The sequence below is a fragment of the Torulaspora globosa genome, chromosome 1, assembly GCF_014133895.1.
Source record: "Torulaspora globosa chromosome 1, complete sequence".
In the NCBI taxonomy this organism is placed as follows: domain Eukaryota; kingdom Fungi; phylum Ascomycota; class Saccharomycetes; order Saccharomycetales; family Saccharomycetaceae; genus Torulaspora; species Torulaspora globosa.
Genome location: NC_050727.1, coordinates 1410906 through 1426751, shown reverse-complemented (window position 1 = coordinate 1426751; position 15846 = coordinate 1410906). Strand labels below are relative to the sequence as shown.

The 15846-nt window shown below is 44.8% G+C and overlaps 10 protein-coding genes across 10 annotated transcripts; 4 read left to right on the top strand and 6 right to left on the bottom strand.

Moving 5' to 3' along the window:
* Nucleotides 1–140: 140 nt before the first annotated feature.
* DAP1 (Dap1p) lies at nucleotides 141–605 on the top strand (the record flags this gene model as incomplete). Its single annotated transcript, XM_037281767.1, has 1 exon — nucleotides 141–605. One exon carries the CDS (start codon nucleotides 141–143, stop codon nucleotides 603–605), a length of 465 nt encoding a protein of 154 aa, XP_037137662.1.
* A 97-nt stretch (nucleotides 606–702) lies between these two features.
* Nucleotides 703–1671, bottom strand: OSW1 (Osw1p; the record flags this gene model as incomplete). The annotated part of the gene is made up of 1 exon (XM_037281766.1): nucleotides 703–1671. The coding sequence occupies one exon, from the start codon at nucleotides 1669–1671 to the stop codon at nucleotides 703–705; it is 969 nt and encodes a 322-aa protein (XP_037137661.1).
* Nucleotides 1672–1867: 196 nt separating this feature from the next.
* On the bottom strand, nucleotides 1868–3664 carry MEX67 (Mex67p; the record flags this gene model as incomplete). The annotated part of the gene is made up of 1 exon (XM_037281765.1): nucleotides 1868–3664. One exon carries the CDS (start codon nucleotides 3662–3664, stop codon nucleotides 1868–1870), a length of 1797 nt encoding a protein of 598 aa, XP_037137660.1.
* A 437-nt stretch (nucleotides 3665–4101) lies between these two features.
* Nucleotides 4102–6111, top strand: SEC63 (protein-transporting protein SEC63; the record flags this gene model as incomplete). The annotated part of the gene is made up of 1 exon (XM_037281764.1): nucleotides 4102–6111. One exon carries the CDS (start codon nucleotides 4102–4104, stop codon nucleotides 6109–6111), a length of 2010 nt encoding a protein of 669 aa, XP_037137659.1.
* An 80-nt stretch (nucleotides 6112–6191) lies between these two features.
* NAT5 (peptide alpha-N-acetyltransferase subunit NAT5) lies at nucleotides 6192–6692 on the bottom strand (the record flags this gene model as incomplete). The annotated part of the gene is made up of 1 exon (XM_037281763.1): nucleotides 6192–6692. The coding sequence occupies one exon, from the start codon at nucleotides 6690–6692 to the stop codon at nucleotides 6192–6194; it is 501 nt and encodes a 166-aa protein (XP_037137658.1).
* Nucleotides 6693–6831: 139 nt separating this feature from the next.
* On the top strand, nucleotides 6832–8067 carry MRX4 (Mrx4p; the record flags this gene model as incomplete). The annotated part of the gene is made up of 1 exon (XM_037281762.1): nucleotides 6832–8067. The coding sequence occupies one exon, from the start codon at nucleotides 6832–6834 to the stop codon at nucleotides 8065–8067; it is 1236 nt and encodes a 411-aa protein (XP_037137657.1).
* An 11-nt stretch (nucleotides 8068–8078) lies between these two features.
* On the bottom strand, nucleotides 8079–8651 carry TMA16 (Tma16p; the record flags this gene model as incomplete). Its single annotated transcript, XM_037281761.1, has 1 exon — nucleotides 8079–8651. One exon carries the CDS (start codon nucleotides 8649–8651, stop codon nucleotides 8079–8081), a length of 573 nt encoding a protein of 190 aa, XP_037137656.1.
* Nucleotides 8652–9076: 425 nt separating this feature from the next.
* Nucleotides 9077–13552, bottom strand: REV3 (DNA-directed DNA polymerase; the record flags this gene model as incomplete). The annotated part of the gene is made up of 1 exon (XM_037281760.1): nucleotides 9077–13552. One exon carries the CDS (start codon nucleotides 13550–13552, stop codon nucleotides 9077–9079), a length of 4476 nt encoding a protein of 1491 aa, XP_037137655.1.
* A 215-nt stretch (nucleotides 13553–13767) lies between these two features.
* Nucleotides 13768–14367, top strand: ATG29 (Atg29p; the record flags this gene model as incomplete). The annotated part of the gene is made up of 1 exon (XM_037281759.1): nucleotides 13768–14367. One exon carries the CDS (start codon nucleotides 13768–13770, stop codon nucleotides 14365–14367), a length of 600 nt encoding a protein of 199 aa, XP_037137654.1.
* On the bottom strand, nucleotides 14344–15453 carry SET6 (Set6p; the record flags this gene model as incomplete). Its single annotated transcript, XM_037281758.1, has 1 exon — nucleotides 14344–15453. The coding sequence occupies one exon, from the start codon at nucleotides 15451–15453 to the stop codon at nucleotides 14344–14346; it is 1110 nt and encodes a 369-aa protein (XP_037137653.1).
* Between the last annotated feature and the right edge of the window lie 393 nt (nucleotides 15454–15846).

Here is a 15846-nt window from a genome sequence, read left to right as displayed (position 1 = left end):
TGACTCTTAATCGTTTAGCAAGCCCACTCAATAGAGACTATAAAGCTTGATGAACTAAGGACTTATAGGATAGAAGAAGCCATTCTTGTGTCAATCTAGCATTATATTGGTTCAAGGAGCAAGAAGTGAAGTTTTAATCAATGTCTTTCTTTAAAAATCTTCTTTTTGGAGGCTATAAGACTAGTGAAGATCCTACCGGACTTTCAACTACAGCTGATGAGTCGAATATGTCTGAAAGTAAAGCTGAACCAGTCGTGGAAGGGAAGTTTTTCCCCCGTACTCTTTATAAATTCAACGGTCATGATAATGAGAAGATCTTTCTAGCAGTCAAGGGCAAAGTGTTCGATTGTACACAAGGCAGACAGTTCTACGGCCCCAGTGGCCCGTACTCGAACTTCGCCGGCCACGACGCTTCTAGAGGATTGGCGTTGAATTCGTTCGACCTCGATATGGTGAGAGACTGGGACCAGCCTATGGATGATCTGAAGGACTTGACTGCCGAGCAGCGAGAAGTGCTGGATGGGTGGGCAGAACACTTTGAGAAGAAATATCCCTGCGTAGGGACTTTGGTTCCGGAACCAGGGGTCAATGAGCAGTCGAGATAGGAATGCTTTTACTGTCGAAGCGACTTCTTCAACTATAGTCTAAATCGTACGCTACGTCTTTTGTTGCTACATAAGTTCGAAGCACCAAAGCTACATTCTATGACCTATGCAGTGCTTGGAGTGCTCGTTTTTGCCTAGAAGAATGAAATCCAAACCGCTGACGATTCTTCCTCTCTTTGAGTGGCGAACGGACTAATTTTGAGTATGAAATGATGGGAGAATCAGCAAACTCTGTCATTTTGACTATGTTTGAGTACAGTTGTTCGTTGTCCTGACACGTCGACGATTGAAGTTCGAATGATGAGGGCTCGCGGCCTCCGTGTGATCTTGTCTCCTCTGATGTCGTCAAGTCGCTGATCGATTTAGCCACAATTTCCAAATTCTGATCGTGTCCTGGCGTAGGCTTCCTTCTTAATGATGGATAGTCATGAATCCGTATCGACTGGTTTGGAGCAAATTCGAACAGTTCGGGAGAGCATTGATCGGCCTCTGCAGGGACAATCAAATTTGAGCACTTAATCACATTGGTGTCATGAAATATTACTCTTACATCCGCGTTACTGGCAGTCAGCTTTTTTATAGATCCAACTGTCTGCGCACATCTGTGCGTAACTGCACCATCTTCTTCACGATCGTGCCGTCCTTTAACCTCAAAAGGCTTCAACTTGTACTTTCTTTTACTGATCATTAGCCTCGAAAGCCTATTTCTTTGCAGTACTCGGACCCTTGGTGATCTTGAGCACCCTTTGGGAAATGCGGCAATCAACAAAGGCTTTTGTCTGGTCTTCTTAGGCTGTAACGCACTCGGAATGTTTATCATATCCTCAGCACGAATGCCAGATTCCGGACTGAGGCATATTAGGCCTTTTCTCTGGAACTCGTGGAGCTTGTGCAAATGCCAGCGCTTCTTTAATCTATGACCGCTTATCAACTGGCGAAGGCGTACTACGCAAAGCGCGAGAAATCTAGATCTCGATCTTCTAGGCGGAGGAGGAGCCCTCATTAAATTGTTGACGACCGCTGGTAAATATATTCCCACATAGATATTGTTTATTCTAGTATTCATTATCTTTTTCTGAAGTCGGCGACACAAAGTCGAGCTGTGACGCCGTCACCTAAAAATTAAGTTACCTCTTAGCAATCAAAGACCCAAAGAGAGGCGTTTTTCCGTCGTTGTTATGTTCTGAATTAAAGCGGCAGTATTTATTCAGGTCGACTACAGGATAAATTGGCCGAATGAGAGCTTCTGTCGGATGGTGACTTTATTGGATGAAAGCCTCTCTCGGCAAGTTATTCACACTTCTTTGAAAACCTTCCATTGCCACGTCATAAGTCCAACCACTCTGCTCTGCCAGCATATATGTAAACTCCGCATTTAGTTTGGTTTGAAGATGCAGTTTATTTAAAAGTTCCAATTGGATCGGATTTAGATTTGATTGAACGTCAGGTGGGAGCTGCAAAGTGGGCGCGAGCTGAGGAACCGGCGTTCCGTTTAATGGCATGGCTGGATTACTTGGCTGCAGAACTGGAACTCCAATGGGGCCTGTGCTACCCGCTACGGGCGGTGGTACTGGAGAACCACCGCTACCTGTCAGCGATGTAGATGATGCAATTGGTGCGTTTGGAATACTTTGATGTGGAGGAGTGACCCAAGCAGCGCTCGTGTATGGTCTAATGGTCATCAGATCTGAAGCTACAATAACGCCTGCACCGGTTGGCACGATGACCCACGTTCTATCAAACGATTTCTTTGAAAGTCTATTATTGGATGTGTTGTGACCATGGTTAAATCGCCTTGACCTTGTAGTACCGGTGGGTTTACTGAGTGCGTCAAGTTCTGGTTTTTCAGTTTCTTCAAAAAATCCATGCAAGGTTATTATGAAACCGCTGATCTGTGGGAAGGACAGCACCTCCATGCAGTATTCGTCAGGTCTATCTTGTAAATGGTGCTTTGTTTTTGGTAAAGATTTGAAACTGTTTAGTATAGGTTCCGGTCCCACAGACAACCTCTGTTGTATAGACTTTTCGCTTGAAACTTTGGAAACATTCCGGGATAGCGACAGGTAGTAGCCGAAGGATGGGTTTTGATCGGAATCTGGAACAGATGAAGGCGGCATAGAGGAATCCACAGAGATAGAAAACTGCGATTGCGGTGTGTACAGTGGCAGAAGCTGTGTTCTATCCGAGTCCCAGCAGTTCAAAAAATTGGTCACAAAATCAGTCGACGAAGATCCCAAATCATTGCTCTCAAAGAAAAACTGCTGCAGTTTCACCGGCAGAGAATATATACTATTCAATTTCTGCTCATCTCTGACTACAACGTTGTCCAAGATCACCAGCTTCGGGAATAGCCTCAGCATCTCGGATCGGTAAAGTTTATCATTCGTTATCGGGTTGTTAGTCATCAGCAGCTCTCTCAAGTCCTTGAACTTGTTCTTCCACACTTCCAAAGTTCTGAACCGCGAGATTTGGTTATTTGCTAAACACAAGTTCTTCAAACGGGGAAAAGTCTGCGCCAAAGTGGTAACCCCAGAGACGTCTTTCAAGTTATTGTCCGACAAATTCACACTCTCAACCACCAACTGCGGCTCCTTGGAGGCCAGCTTCATGAGTGCCGGAAACATTTTCGACTGAGTGGAAATCGACGAAAAGAGACCTTTTTGCACCAGGTCTGGATCCGCGTGTAGATTCCCCAGGTCCAACATCTTGGTCTGCGCGTTATACCTCCTGTACAGAAAATTCTTCAACAACAAAATCGTATTCGAAGTGGCTCCATTCGCATCGTCTAGTATTTCAAACTTCAGGTTATTCCCAGCAAACCGGATGCCGTTCCACTTCATCAACGCATCCGCATCGGCCCTCGATTGAACAAACCCCGTCACCAAAGGGCCTTCCACCGTAGCACCAGTGATTGCAATACGAGTGTTCCGGCTCAGAAAATTCATCAAATCCTGAACTGTAGCATTCTGCCAATTTCTCACGCCTACCTTAACCCGGTTCTGCTGCGATTGCTGCTGTGCCAAAGCGTTGATACTATTAACATTATGATATCCGCTCATCCTCGTACCTCTGTCAGCGAGCACCGAGCCAAACAGAACCCAATGAGCTTCCACTGGTCAGCTTACCGTTACAATTACACTTCATAAGCACCTTACCTGAACTTTTTTCGCTGTTATATTGCAAAATTTCACCACATCAAAGCCAGTTTCCTCGCAAAACCACGGAAAGAAGCAGTGAAAAGGGTCTCCAGCGACATCTACAGATCTAATTAGCGAGGCAATCCGTAGCACAGCCCATCAGAGCCATCAGAGACCGCTTAAACAGCTTTAAAAGGCGTAAAAGCTGGTAAGAATAAGAAGATCACTTTACACGAGGTGAATCTTAGCGTCTTTAAGCTGAGCTGAGCTAACGAACACGAATCACCATAATACACGCCCATTTGAGAGCGTAGAACTAGTTAAGAGAGGGTCATTCTCGTTGAGTTGCAGGTGCAATCATGCCGCAAAGCTATGAGTACGATGAGTCCAGCGAGACGTGGCCGTTTTTTCTGCTGACGTTACTGTTTATGGTGCTGGTGCCACTCACGGTGTCGCAAGCCAGTCGATTGTTCTTTGGTCAGGCTGTTGAGAATGGGGAGGAGAATAATGGTCAGAGACAGGTGCAGAAAGCGCTAGCGAGGATCGATGATGAGATGATGGACGAGGAGATGAGGACATTCCGTCAGGCGTACCAGAAGAGTAAGAAATCGAAGATATGGAGTAAGAGAAATGTAATGGTGGTTGTCGGATGGGCGTTATTTGCTGCGCTAGTGCAGCGAATCAGAAACAGTGAGGCCATAGAGGCTTCCGCAATCGGGGTTTTCGACCCTTACGCTCTGCTGGGAGTCACTGCAAGTGCGTCTGACAGAGATATTAAGTCGGCGTACAGAAAATTATCCGTCAAGTTTCATCCGGATAAGCTGGCAAAAAGCTTGTCGAGCGAGGAGAGGGCTAGGATCGAGGAGATGTATGTTCAGATCTCGAAGGCGTATGAAGCTTTGACCGATGAAATAACGAAGGCCAACTATCTGACATATGGACACCCTGATGGTCCACAAACTGTAAGCCACGGTATCGCTATTCCCAGCTTTCTGGTTGACCGCGCGGCGTCTCCAGTGGTCGTTCTTGCCTATCTCGTGTTACTGAGTATTGTGCTTCCATACTTGGTGAGTAAATGGTGGTCTAGAACCCGGTCGTTCACCAAGAAAGGGATTCATGTCAAGACTGCGTCTCATTTTGTTGACCGGCTTGTCAACTACAAGCCCTCGGAGATTGTCACTGTCGATCTCATAGTGAAGTGGTTATCTGATGCTGAAGAGTTCAAAATACTCTTCCCGCAGCTGACGTCGGCAGATTTTGAACAGCTAATTCACGATCATATAAACCGTGCGGAAAATTCGACAATCAAAGACAAAACCGTTCGCTTCAGAGTTGTGGGTAAATGTCATTCCCTGTTGCATGGATTGCTGGATTTGGCTTGTGGTATCAGAAATACAGAGATCGCAATTGTAACTTTAGAAACATTCAAGTGCATTGTGCAGGCAGTGCCCCCCACACCATACTCCCAAATCATGCAACTTCCCAATGTCGATAAGCAAAAGTTCCTGCAGGGATCTGTGGATGAAATCCATACTTTGGGCAAGCTTTTCACGTACAAGGACGAGGAAATTTCGAAGATACTAGGTATTGATGATGAGCACAAGTTGAAGCAGACCTTGGCTGTGGCATCAAACATTCCTCAGTTAAAGTTGATCAAAGCAGAATTTTTGGTTCCGGGTGAAAGCCAGGTGTCTCCATCCTCCACTCCGCATATATCCATCAAACTGCTTGTTCGCTCACCGCAGCAGAAAAATATTCCGCCAGAGAGATTTCCAGAATCCATGCTGGAAGAACCGCAGGATTTTGAATTCCAGCAGAATCCATTTAATATCATGGAAACGGAGCCCTTAATGCCATACTCATACGCGCCATTTTTCCCATCGAAAAGACGCAATGCCTTCTGTTGCCTGGTCGCTCTCCAGAAGGATGCAAAGATACTGCAAACGCCTGTCATTGTTCAAAGAATGTCGCTCGAAAATCTGACCAAGAACTTTGACAAGCGCGAAATCAAGGACTTAGACACTGACTTCACCCCCGAAGATTGGAAAATTGGCACCATTAAGATTCCTCTGGGCCAACCTGCGCCTGATGAAACTGGTGATGTGTACTTCAGGGTCATCATCAAGTCAACAGATTACTTCACCACTGATCTGGACTTCACAGTGAACATGCAAGTCCGCGACCAGCCTGTCCAGGAAAGTAAAGCGAAAAGCGTTGACTATGCAGAGACAAGTGAGACGGAGGACGAGTCATCGGATAGCTCAGAGGCTGAGGATGAGGACGAAGCAGACGACGATAGCGGAAGCGACTACACCGACATAGATACTGATACGGAAGCGGAAGAAGACGGTGCCAACGAAGCCGATTGATCTCGCTTCATCCGCCTGACCTGTAACTAGTATACTGCCTATGCATTGATAAAGATCTATATAACGCTTAATAACAGCTCTCAAATATGCTTCTTCAAGATGAAGCAATCTGGTGACCCTGCAGTATTCTTATAGTAGTTCTTCAGTACGTCGCCTTCCCTAACGAAACCATGCTTCGTATACCATTCGATAGCGGATTCGTTATCGCATGCTACATGGACGAATATATCGTGCTGGAAATGTCTCTTACACTCAGATTCAACGTAATTCAGCAGCTTTGTCCCAATTCCCTTATTTCTGTAGTGTTCCAATACAACAAGAAGCTCGATATAAACACCTTGGGGCAAGACTTCACCTTTCTTGTTGGTAAGAAGCTTAGCTTTTATGCCACCAACGGCAACCTCACTGTAGTAACCCAATTGAGCAAAGAAAGTGTCCTTTGACCCGTTCTTACCCTTGGGAAACAGCTCTTGAAAGAAGCTTTCTGGATACTGTACAGGCAAAACTGAATTGGATAGCTTCATTAGAGTACCCAAGTTGTTCTCGTAAACGTTGTCGAGAGTCGTAAGATCCCGGGGCATCCTTCAATGGGTTCCAATGCGATTTCAGGTCCTATAATGGCTGTTCTTCGAGATAGCCATTTTTGCAAGTCGCTGAAGGATTCGAGCTGTGAGTCTTATAGATCAGGTCCGCAGACAAGGCAAAGTCATATACGGCTCAATGGCTCTGTTAGGCGTCAGAAATTGCGATAGATGGAGAGGCCACAGCATATTTCATCCAATGCTTCGCGGTTACGCCACTACTCAAGGAAAGAAGCTCGACTGGGATATGGTATTTAATCCCAGGTCATCGAAAAGGAAAGCCCTCAATCAATTCAAGAAGAATCTTCTGTATTTGGCAGAAAAAGGCCTGACTCCATCAGCGGGATCTCAGGAGTACGAAGCAGTACGGTACTTGTCATGCCAGGGTACAAGATCGATCAGGAAGTTATGTGAAATGATTATGCAGCACCGTGTTAACGAGCATCAAGTTTGGGAAGCAATAGTAAGGGTCAGTCACCGAGATCCTGCTAACATTGCGGTCCCCCAGAAGTTGGAAACTTCTTCGAGAGTTCATCCCAAGCTCCGGCCCATGTTGAAGATTAGGCCTCAGGCAGTGGATCTTCTGGAAGACGTAATAGATAAAGTTGAAAAGAGCCAAGCCAAGGAGCCATCTTCAAGAGAAGACGCAGTTGCTTTCGATGAACCGAAGCCTAGAAACTGTACATCCTCGATAAAGCAGCGGAATATTCAGGATATCGATGTCCAGTCTCTGGGAAACTATCTACAAAAGGCTGGGCAATACGGAGAGCGAAGAAGAAGATACACTTGGGAGAACCAGAGACATTTTAGTTGGGAGCACGCGACGAACGGACCCTTTACACTTTCAGCTGGCGAGGTACTGTTTCCGAACCCAATGTACAAGCGATACAAGAAGAAGCCATTGGAGAATCTGAAGCATAAAGCTTCGACTATCCTTTCGCTTGGCAATAAAGGATCTCGCTACGAGCAGGATAAACCGACAGAGCTACTGGTCTACAATCTGGTTAGTAAAAAGCAGAGAGTCATACCAGTGAGTAATGACAGTAGTCTGTTCAATATAAATTACAAAGACCTGTTTGGTATAATAAACAGCTCTAAAAATGCTCCCGAAGAAACGCTCAGTATTATCAACCAGTTTGAGGGCAAAGGATGGACACTGATCGGCGATCTTTATGACAATTCTCAGACAATTGCATTCCAAAGAACTGTCGTCCCGAGTTCGCATGCAGCAAAGGCACTGGCGAGAAGCCCTTGGCTTTGGGCAGCAATTTTATCTGCCCTTCTTTTCGGCTCATATAGCCTCTCATCTCTTGCGCTCTGGGGCAGCGATGAACCACTCGATAGAAGCAGTGGTAACGAGAGGGAGGAAGCCTGATTCATCTACATTCACTGCATTTCCACATCAGCACTTGTGACGGGAAGCTGCGCATTACCACCGACAACTTGATCCCCTTGAGAGTTTATCCTAACAAGTTTTAGTGTGCTCATCAGACCAAAAGATTGATTCCAGTTCCTCAGAAACTTTACGTTCTTCTCATCCGTTAGATCTGGGCATAGAAACCCTTTCTCGAACTCCTGGAATTCCGAGTCCCTCTTCTGCTGCAGAATTAACTGTCTATTTGAAGGTGCTCTATCTGGTCTTCTCTTCTTCTTCAAACTCTCCAACTCAGGGTCATCGCGGCAGATGAATTGTTGAATAAATACAGCAACCTCTTTATGATCGAACGTTTCTCTATCTTTGAATGAATCCGTGTTGATCACATCCTGGATAAACTTAATTCTGAACAGTTCATTTGATCTACGCTCATTATGAGCCCTCTTTTTGGCTGCTATTTTATTCTCACGCAAGGTTCCTCTTGCAAGCTGTTTGAATTTACGACCATTTGGATGAACTGTGACCTTTTTACCACCAGACTTCAGGTTTTTCTGAATCTTCGACAGCGACTTAGAAAGTGGCATTGGTGCTGTTAAACTCTAAATGTGCTTAAGAGCTGTCAAAAGGGCGATGCCGGGTGCTAATTTGCACTCTGAATAAGATGAAATGAGATGAGATGAGCTTAAAAATTTGATGTCGCGCGAGCGAGCGTCTGTCACCTTGACGGCGTCACAAATTATACAGAAAAATTAAATAAAATATAGAGCTCTTATAATTGACTGGATTCCGGTTCGTTCTCTAGTGGTGACCATTATTTTGATACGTAAATTACATAATAACCAAGATTTATCGCAAGTGGGCCCTTATCGTACTGACACTTCCCTTTACAGCTTAAAGCAAGCATCATAAGCATAGTCACTAGGATAAGTTCCTGTTAAAAAAAACACAACTCAGCTACGACTCAAAGGTACTCATTTCCCGCAATTATTCAGAAAGCCTCACACAAGAGCTACCAATGGTTGATAGCCTTCAAGGCCTTCAGTGATCGATTGTGCTTTCTGGAAGTAACGTAGCCCGTGGCCTTGAGGCGCTCGAAATATACTGGACAATCGTACGAATCACAGCGGGCTGCGACCAAATCGCTAGCTTCACTGGCATCGTGATTGTAGCGGAAACAGCATGTGCGGCATACGGTTGCTACTGCCTTCAGCCTGGCATCGTTAGACTCTGTCCGCAGCGTCAGTTGTGCGGCAGTTTCATCACGATGCTCGAGGCACGCATCGCAAAGAAGGCTGTCCCTTTTTCCAATCTCCTTATGACAGTTCACGCAATGCATGGAAGCCAGGTCTGTGTCAATTTTCTTTGTCTCCATGCTGACGGCTACGTTTTTCTGTCTTGGTAACTCAAAAGCCCATTGTGAAACGTCTATACCTAATATATTGAACAACCTCTCTAAAGGCGGGACCAGCGTTTTGTTTATGTAATAGTCGGAATCGAGTTCGGAACTTCCATTTGCCACGAACTCTTCAGGAGAGACGCATCTATCTCGGAGTAATTGACCGGCAGATCCCTTGATCACCACGTAGGGCACTCTCTCTTTGTACTGTGGTCTGGCTCGATGATCACTTTGCATCATACGTGTCGCAACAATGGCACCAGGTGGCGCTGTCTGTTCGTTTTTGTAAGCACCCAACCTGACAACTTTAGAGAAACAAAAGTCTTGAACGGATGCGGTACCTAGCTGAATTTTGGCGAATTCTCCTTGAATAAATTGCTTCACTTTCGATAGGTCCTTCGAATCGAAAAGAATTCGAATTGCTTTCTCGACTATCTTTTGTTGAGCAGGATGACCATCTCTTCTGACAGTCTCAATACCTTTAGCGTCAAAGACCGGACTTTGCCTAGCATTCCTCTCATACATATAACCAACATATCTTTTCTTGCTGAGGAGTAAACTGGGGTGATAGACTTTTTCAAACTTCAGAACAATAGGAGAAGGGTTAGATTTTGTTACTTTCTCAGCTATGGCCCTGCCTATCGTGAACGCTTCTTCCCTGGATTTTCCTGGCAAATAAACAAATAAACTATCAGTGTCACCATAAACTACCTTGGCACCCCAATCAACGTTATCTTCAATCAAAGTAATCGCCTTCTCGAGGGTCTCTCTCCCGGTTTGCACAATGCTGTCCGCTAAATCCGAACAGGGCATTCGACCAGAGAAAGAAGCTGAGGTGTAACCATAGGTAACGTTGGCTATAAGCTTCAGAGCTAGCTGCCTGCTGTTGAGCAATCGACTCAGCATAGGGTTACTTCCACCAATGTCTGTCATTGTCTTTTTTACGATGAATCTGGTATCAAGTATGTCCTCTAGCATTTTGGCAAGGGTAGACTTACGAATGCTAGATTTGACGTAGGCGATACCATTAGGAGCTATGGTGATATGATCTGTTAACAATGAGAGTAAACCCTTCGGGAGCGAAATTTCAGTAGCTCCGATAACGTTTCTTTCCGGATCCAATTCGCGGACCCTACCCAGAATAGTGGAATAGCAGTAATTATAGGCCATCATAATTGAAGGATATAATGATTGGAAATCCAAAACGACTAGAGGGCTTTTGTAAAACGCAGATTCCGGCTCCATTACCAGGGGCACACATTCCAAAGCATTCTGCTGCTTAACACGATCCTGACTCGGGGCCACCATGATGAAACTCTCCGCCTTGCATAATCTAGAAAGAATAGATTCTATTTTGTATTGAGAGCCTCTGTAGTAAACGGAATAAAAGTCAATACCAGTCAGCCTCGACAGCTCGGTTATTCTCGGTACGTATTCTTGCTTCTGAAGAAGACGAATATTTAGCTGAAGTCGATCTATCCAGTAACTTAAAACCGTCTTCACGCTTGATATCCTTCCATTGTCTCGCCACATGGAAGAAAGAGACTCAGACGAGAAATGCGGCAGTCGCTCCTGGAAAACAACGTAACTAACATTCTCAATGGTATACTTTGCCAGCGCCAAATCGTCCTTTATCGCTCTCCATATGTTTATCATATGCCTTCCAGATATGACAATTGCGGACGCATGCGAATAACCCCAACGATCTTTTACCTTTGTCTTTGCATCCGTGTTGACTCTAGAAATTTCATCTGCAAAGTCAAACTGATGTGCTGCTCTACAGCGCTCAATTATGTAGCCCCAGGACGTAGCATGAAGCTCAAAGCCTGATAAAATATCAGGGTCAATTATCAACACGATGTCGATCAAAGCATCTAGTAAATCGAATTCATCCTCATAGAAAGCGACAGGTATATCACCTGCAGCTTGTTGTATTCTTTTTTCATAATGATCATCGACGTCAGGGTCTTTAAGCACCATTATTCCTATGGGCGAAACCTTTAGATCGAATGGGTAAGATTCTTTCTCCAAGCACCAGAAGATGATCGACACTTTGTCCTTTTCAGGATCCGGTAAATTCTTTCCCTCCGTTTGAACATGAATCTCCAGGCTGAAATGTGTTAAGGAAGTGTGCAAAACTGAATGAGCCGCCTTTTTCCCTCGATTTATGTTCATCAGGAACCTATTATCAGCTTTAGAAGTTGGATTCTCCAACTGTGATCTAAAGCGTTTCTTCTTACTATCGTAGGCCTCTTTAGCGATTTTACTATAGGTTGGTGGCTTTTTGATGTATTTCCACGAGCTGAAAACCTTTTCCTTCCTAATCGAGTCCTCTGACATGTACTGTTCTTGAAAGGGTACCGGAAGTCGGCAGCTTAAATGAGGTGAAGTTATCTCGAACCTTTTCCCTGCATAAATGTACGGCTTCAGCCGCAGATCCAGCGGATTCTCAAAAAATGGATCTGCATAATCAATCTTAGGAAATCCCTTCATTTCCAAATCACTCAAAATGGTACCGAACTCTATCCTACATCTCTTATAACAAAAGGAACCACTTTCATATTTAATACCAGCTCTTTTAACCTTAAGTCTCTTGACAGCACTTGAGCCTGCAAAGTTTTGAGAAGTGCCCTTCCTTTTGACACGTCTTTCGGCCATATTTTGTGTTAGTATGACATCTCTAAGCCCTGTCGGGCGTCCAGAAGAATCGCAATTGTCACCTTTGCTGTTTATTGTTAATTCTGGATTTTCAGCATGTTCTGCAGGAGGGACATCTTGAGAGATAGGAAGCTTATCAGGTTCTTCGTCGCTGACATCAGCGGCGTTGAAAGAACCGTCCAATGTATCAATTACTTGTGGTAAGTCATTTCGCAATTGCGCACGGCCACTGATATCAGGACAAATGGGCCAAAGTTCGGAAAGGGAGTCTCGTACCAGTTTTATACCATTTGTAGTCGTTGATCGCTTTGAATATTTGACAAAGGTATCAAAATCAAGCTTAACATCGGCGAAAGCAGAGTCTATCCTCGCTTTAGCCTTTTCAAAATCCTCTTCGAAAGCTTTTGAGGATTGCCACTTGATTTCCTGACCAGCTGATCTTTGGATACTTGCCACAGGAACGTAGGGCTCCAATGAAGATAGTCGCCTCTGTAATGTTATATCAGAAATTATCTTCCTCGTGGAAGACACATACGGCTTGTTCAGTAGACTGGATGCATTACCTCTTATTTCACAAAAATCGTGATGCAAATCTCGAAAGTGTACTTCATCAACGTTGCGGATAAACTGAGGCAATATATCGATCTCAAGCAGACCATTTCCAATCCTTGGAAACTCTCGATCAGGCAAAACATTTGAGTTTTCATCGCAGAACTGTTCTAGTATATTTTCTAATTTTTCATCATGCAATATTTTATCCAAGTCCAGAGCAGTATTCAAGACAGGCTTTCTAAAGTAGCAATGATCGAAATCCATCCAGGAGCAGCCAAATAAGTTGTAATCAGCCGAAAACTGCAGCAAATACGGCAGATGAGATTCAAAAGTTTCAGTCTTCCTGCCAAACATCTTACCGTCTCTGATCAAATCGGATAATTTATTCGTGAAGCCTGCATCCAATAGCGATATCTTGTAGAAGAGCGTATAGCCAACATGGAAGCCATAGAAGGGGATACCCTTGACGACAGAAACGTTCGCAATGTACTTCAGATCGCTAATATTCTGCTTTACCTGCTTAATATTCTTCTTTTTGACCATCGAAAGCTGAGACTTGATCTCCAGCATATTGTGCAGCTGGGCACACCTCTGATTGATAGTTGCAGCACTGTCATCCTCCTGTCCATCATAACGTATGAATATGTAGGGAAAGACGCCATGGATATGGCAGAGAGCTTGGTGACCTGTAGGTAAGAAACCGTAAACTCGTATTACAGGCACCCTAAGAAACTGATTCATGGGCAAACTGCTCCCATGATGTGGATCCAAACTGCTCGGCCTCGCAAGGTAAAAATCGTAGTCATTCAATTGTACATGCATCCATTCTGGATTGATCGTAGAGTGCAGCTCCGAAAGGACAGTCTCACTTTCAGACATTTCTCGACATATCTACTGGTATATTGTATTCCGAAGTCGATACAGGCCCCTCTAAAGCTCGGCGAAGTCGAGCTAGCCTTGCAGTTGATTATCCAAGTGATCTTTTGTAGTCTCAAAGTGTTGATAAGTCATCGCGAGCTTAGAGACTGTCCTAGCTATCGCTAACAAAGGTAGTTGGGTACAGGAAGAATAGCTCGCTGAAGGAGCTTTTAAGAATGGATAATCATAATACTGTGGTATATGTGAAAGTGAATGGAAAGAGACCTCCAGGTTTCGTGGACCCGCAGCCTTTTGAATGGAATTCGGAGAAAGAGAAACAGCTTTGGGCCATCATATCTAAGTTGGACGACTATCAGGACCAGATTGACTGGAAGGAACTTGCCAAGAACCTTGATGCTCCTGACTATTTTCTTAAAAAGCGAAGCTACAAGCTGTTTGCTATGCATTTGAAGCTGCTGGAACAGCAGATTGAGCGGAAGATGATGGCAGCCAGTGAAAACGATGGCAGTAGACAGACTAGCGTTAGGCAGTTTGACGCAACGGCAGGTATGCATACTTTGACTGAGAGTAGCATCAGAAACCAAGAAGGACTGAAAGACAAAATGGCTGATGAGCCGAGAGACACCACTTTGAAGACTCTACAACAGTTACATACTTCAAAGATCCTCAGCAGCTCCAAAAACCCCGTGGCAGAGGGTAGAGACGCTCAGAAGGGTGTTGGCAACAACAACGCCTCGGATAGTGAAACCTCTTCCAATCTGAGTGTGAGTAAATCGGCATTAGAGGAGGCGCTAATGGATCGTCTGCAACTCTAATATGCACCTTCCGCATAGGCAGTCGAAAAACCAGTTCTCCCGCAGAAGTTGACGGCGTTGCACCACTGGCTGGTCCAGGAGACTGGAATAATCGATACAGAGCGGTTCATCCTTCGGTACATCTCTGTTCAACGTGAAAAGCATAGTCCTGCCAACGCGAGACTTTGTGATGTTAGGGTCGCAGGAGTGGTTGAAATACGAAGCTCTAGGAAATACCGAGTACCCGAGGAACTCTCTGTTTTCTGGCACCTTTTGCTCCTCCCATATGCCGAACGAATTACCGTACTCGGAGCCCATTATGTGTCTGAACAGTTCTGTGGACAGATCTTTACGAATGATTTCCGGCAGCAACACATACAGGCTTTTGAAAACTGCGATTTGGAAGTTCAAGAGCACCGGAAACCTAGAGATTTTACTTAGTTCATTCGACTGAAGGGTCCAGAAAGTAGTCATCGTTTTTGACAATGGATCCAGATGTTTCAGACTGAACAATGTTCTGGCGACGAACCTTGCGCAATTGTACTCCTCCTCTGCAATGAACGGAAGCTCATTTAACCTTTTAGTTGGCTTTGTCCTTTCCACTTTCGGTATCCACGAGTTGTTGATCTCAAGCCAAGCACGGTCGATGATCTCGGCTGACATTACCTGCGGGTCAGGTTCCTGCTTTTGGTCGGCCGTCTTCTTTTGCATTATCTTCAGTGTGCGAAGCAAAACATCATAGCATTCTATCAGCTCGACAATGTGAGGTTGAGTCAAGTACTCCAGTTTGCAGGACTCCGAGCAAAACCAAAGGCCAGCACCGTTAAATGCCTTTTCGCTGATTTTCACCCCCGGCTTTAAAAGATGAGCTATGTCAGCATACTTTAGTTTAAACTTCATGTTGGCGCCATTTCGGTATGAGAAGCAACTGTGGCAGACTTCCTTTCGAAATTCATGTGCGATACACGCTCCTACGCTATCATTAGCCTCCAGCACAACTGCTCCCTTTTTCAACTGGACAATGCTAAAGCATCCTCTACCACCAAACTCGGTTTGACGAACTTGGAAAAAAGGTGAGATGCCACCTACTTCGCAAACGGAGGCCATTGCCCACAATGTTCATGTCACCCAAGCAGATTTAGAGATTAATTGAAGTCCCTGATGGTATCTACAATGAACTGTCTAACCCATCATAATAGACCCACGTTATGCTGTGAAATTTTCTCTGCAATATCGATCTGCAAAAAAAGAAAAACCCAATGTAAATCACTTTTAATGTCAAATGATGTCTTCTCGAACCTGGAATCGCCTGCTTCCACAGTGCTGAATTCCCAAGAGCGATAGTACTGCAAGTTCTGGACTTGCATTGGGTCAGGAGCTGAAGTGATCGCTTCTCTACCAATATCGAGAACTCACTATGAAAAAAATGGTTTAATACTGGCAAACAAGACGCAATTGACGTCGGAGGAGCCTGGCATGGGATTTGCTCTCCGGTTGTCT